Below are 1,323 nucleotides of genomic sequence, written 5' to 3' on the forward strand. Positions count from 1 at the left end.
GCCCCCTCCCTGCAGCCCTCCAAGCCTCCATAAAGACACACACACCTCCCGCTGCACAAATGGATCCACTTGCAAACATCTTTACTATGAGGTGGAGCTTGTTTTTTAAAAGTGCAAACAGTGCCTTTGAAAGGAGGGCACCCAGGAAGAGAGCCATGCAGGGTGCTCTGTGGGGGACAGTGAGGGCACAAGGGGGAGAGGGCCTGTGGAACACGTGTCAGTGGTGCCTAGAGGACGTGGGACAAGGACTGCAGAGAGGGCATATGTGTCCACTGGCACAGCTGCAGCTGGGCTTCTCATACTCCACCTGCACTGTTCATTCTATACTATTAATGGGAGTAGTAAGGAGCGCTGGTGGCCTAGTGTTAAGATGCTGCACTGCAATCCCGAAGGCGCACAGTTTAAATCCACCAGCTGCTCCAAAGAACAAAAATGGGCAATCTCCTGTATGATTCACTACCTCTGAAAACCCACTGAGGGTCAGCTACAGGTCGGTTCCCACTCAACGGTACACAACAACAACAGTGGGAGCAGTACTTAAAGGAAAGGAAGCCACGAAACCACTCACGATCTCGCCGAGCCCAGCGCCCCAGCCGCCCTCAGCTCCCCTGCCATCCCCGGAGCCCAGCGTGCTGGCTGCCCTCACCTCTCCTGCCACCCGACACGTACCTGGGTGGTCAGGACTCAGGTCTTCCACGGCAATCTGGACCACGTCCGCCAGGTCCTGTTCTGACATCATCCAGAACACTCAAGCAGGGCCAACCCAGAGCAGGAGAAGGCCCACAGGGATGGAGCTCCACGCCTGCGAGACGAAGCTGGGACACAAGGGGCAATGAGTGGGTGTGGTGGACGCCAGCGAGGGGCTGTCCCCCCTCCACCCCCGCCACTGAGAGGCGTGGTCTGCAAGGACTGAGGGGCAGCTCACCAGCCCCATTCATCAGACAGCCTTCTCCTTCCAACCACGTCAGTCCAGAGCCCTGACTGCAGTGGGTCCTGCTGCCTCTCAAGCATGATGTGCATTGATGATGCACCCCAAAGGGGTCCCCATTGCAGTACACGCTCTGCCCAGCACCCCTGAAGGCCCAGCAGAGGCAGCACCCCAGAGTACGAAACCACAAGGTGTGAGAAAACAAGGTCCACGTGTATTCCCCCTCCTGCCAGAACCGGGCCCACTTGAGGGCTTGCTGGCCAGGACCCAGGCCCTGAAGAGGGAGGGTCAGTAGTGCTGGGACAGTGGAGCTGGACCAAGAGGAAAGAATCACCAGGCTGTCCCGGCTTACTGACTCCTTCCTGTGAAGGGAAGCCACTGGGTCTTGGCCAGCA

The 1,323-nt window shown here is 58.3% G+C and overlaps 1 protein-coding gene across 4 annotated transcripts in view; it reads right to left on the minus strand.

Annotated features, from left to right (window-relative positions):
• The window catches only part of BANP (BTG3 associated nuclear protein), a 44,368-nt gene extending 43,629 nt beyond the window's left edge, over positions 1-739 (minus strand). For all 4 annotated transcript variants that reach the window (XM_006888779.1, XM_006888778.1, XM_006888777.1 and 1 more), the window contains exon 1: positions 670-739. In XM_006888779.1, the coding sequence (XP_006888841.1) occupies positions 670-739 (70 nt within the window). The remainder of the gene's footprint in view (positions 1-669) is intronic.
• Positions 740-1,323: the final 584 nt, after the last annotated feature.

This window comes from Elephantulus edwardii, unplaced genomic scaffold (genome assembly GCF_000299155.1).
Source record: "Elephantulus edwardii isolate Elephantulus edwardi_28Jun2011 unplaced genomic scaffold, EleEdw1.0 scaffold00072, whole genome shotgun sequence".
Lineage (NCBI taxonomy): Eukaryota > Metazoa > Chordata > Mammalia > Macroscelidea > Macroscelididae > Elephantulus > Elephantulus edwardii.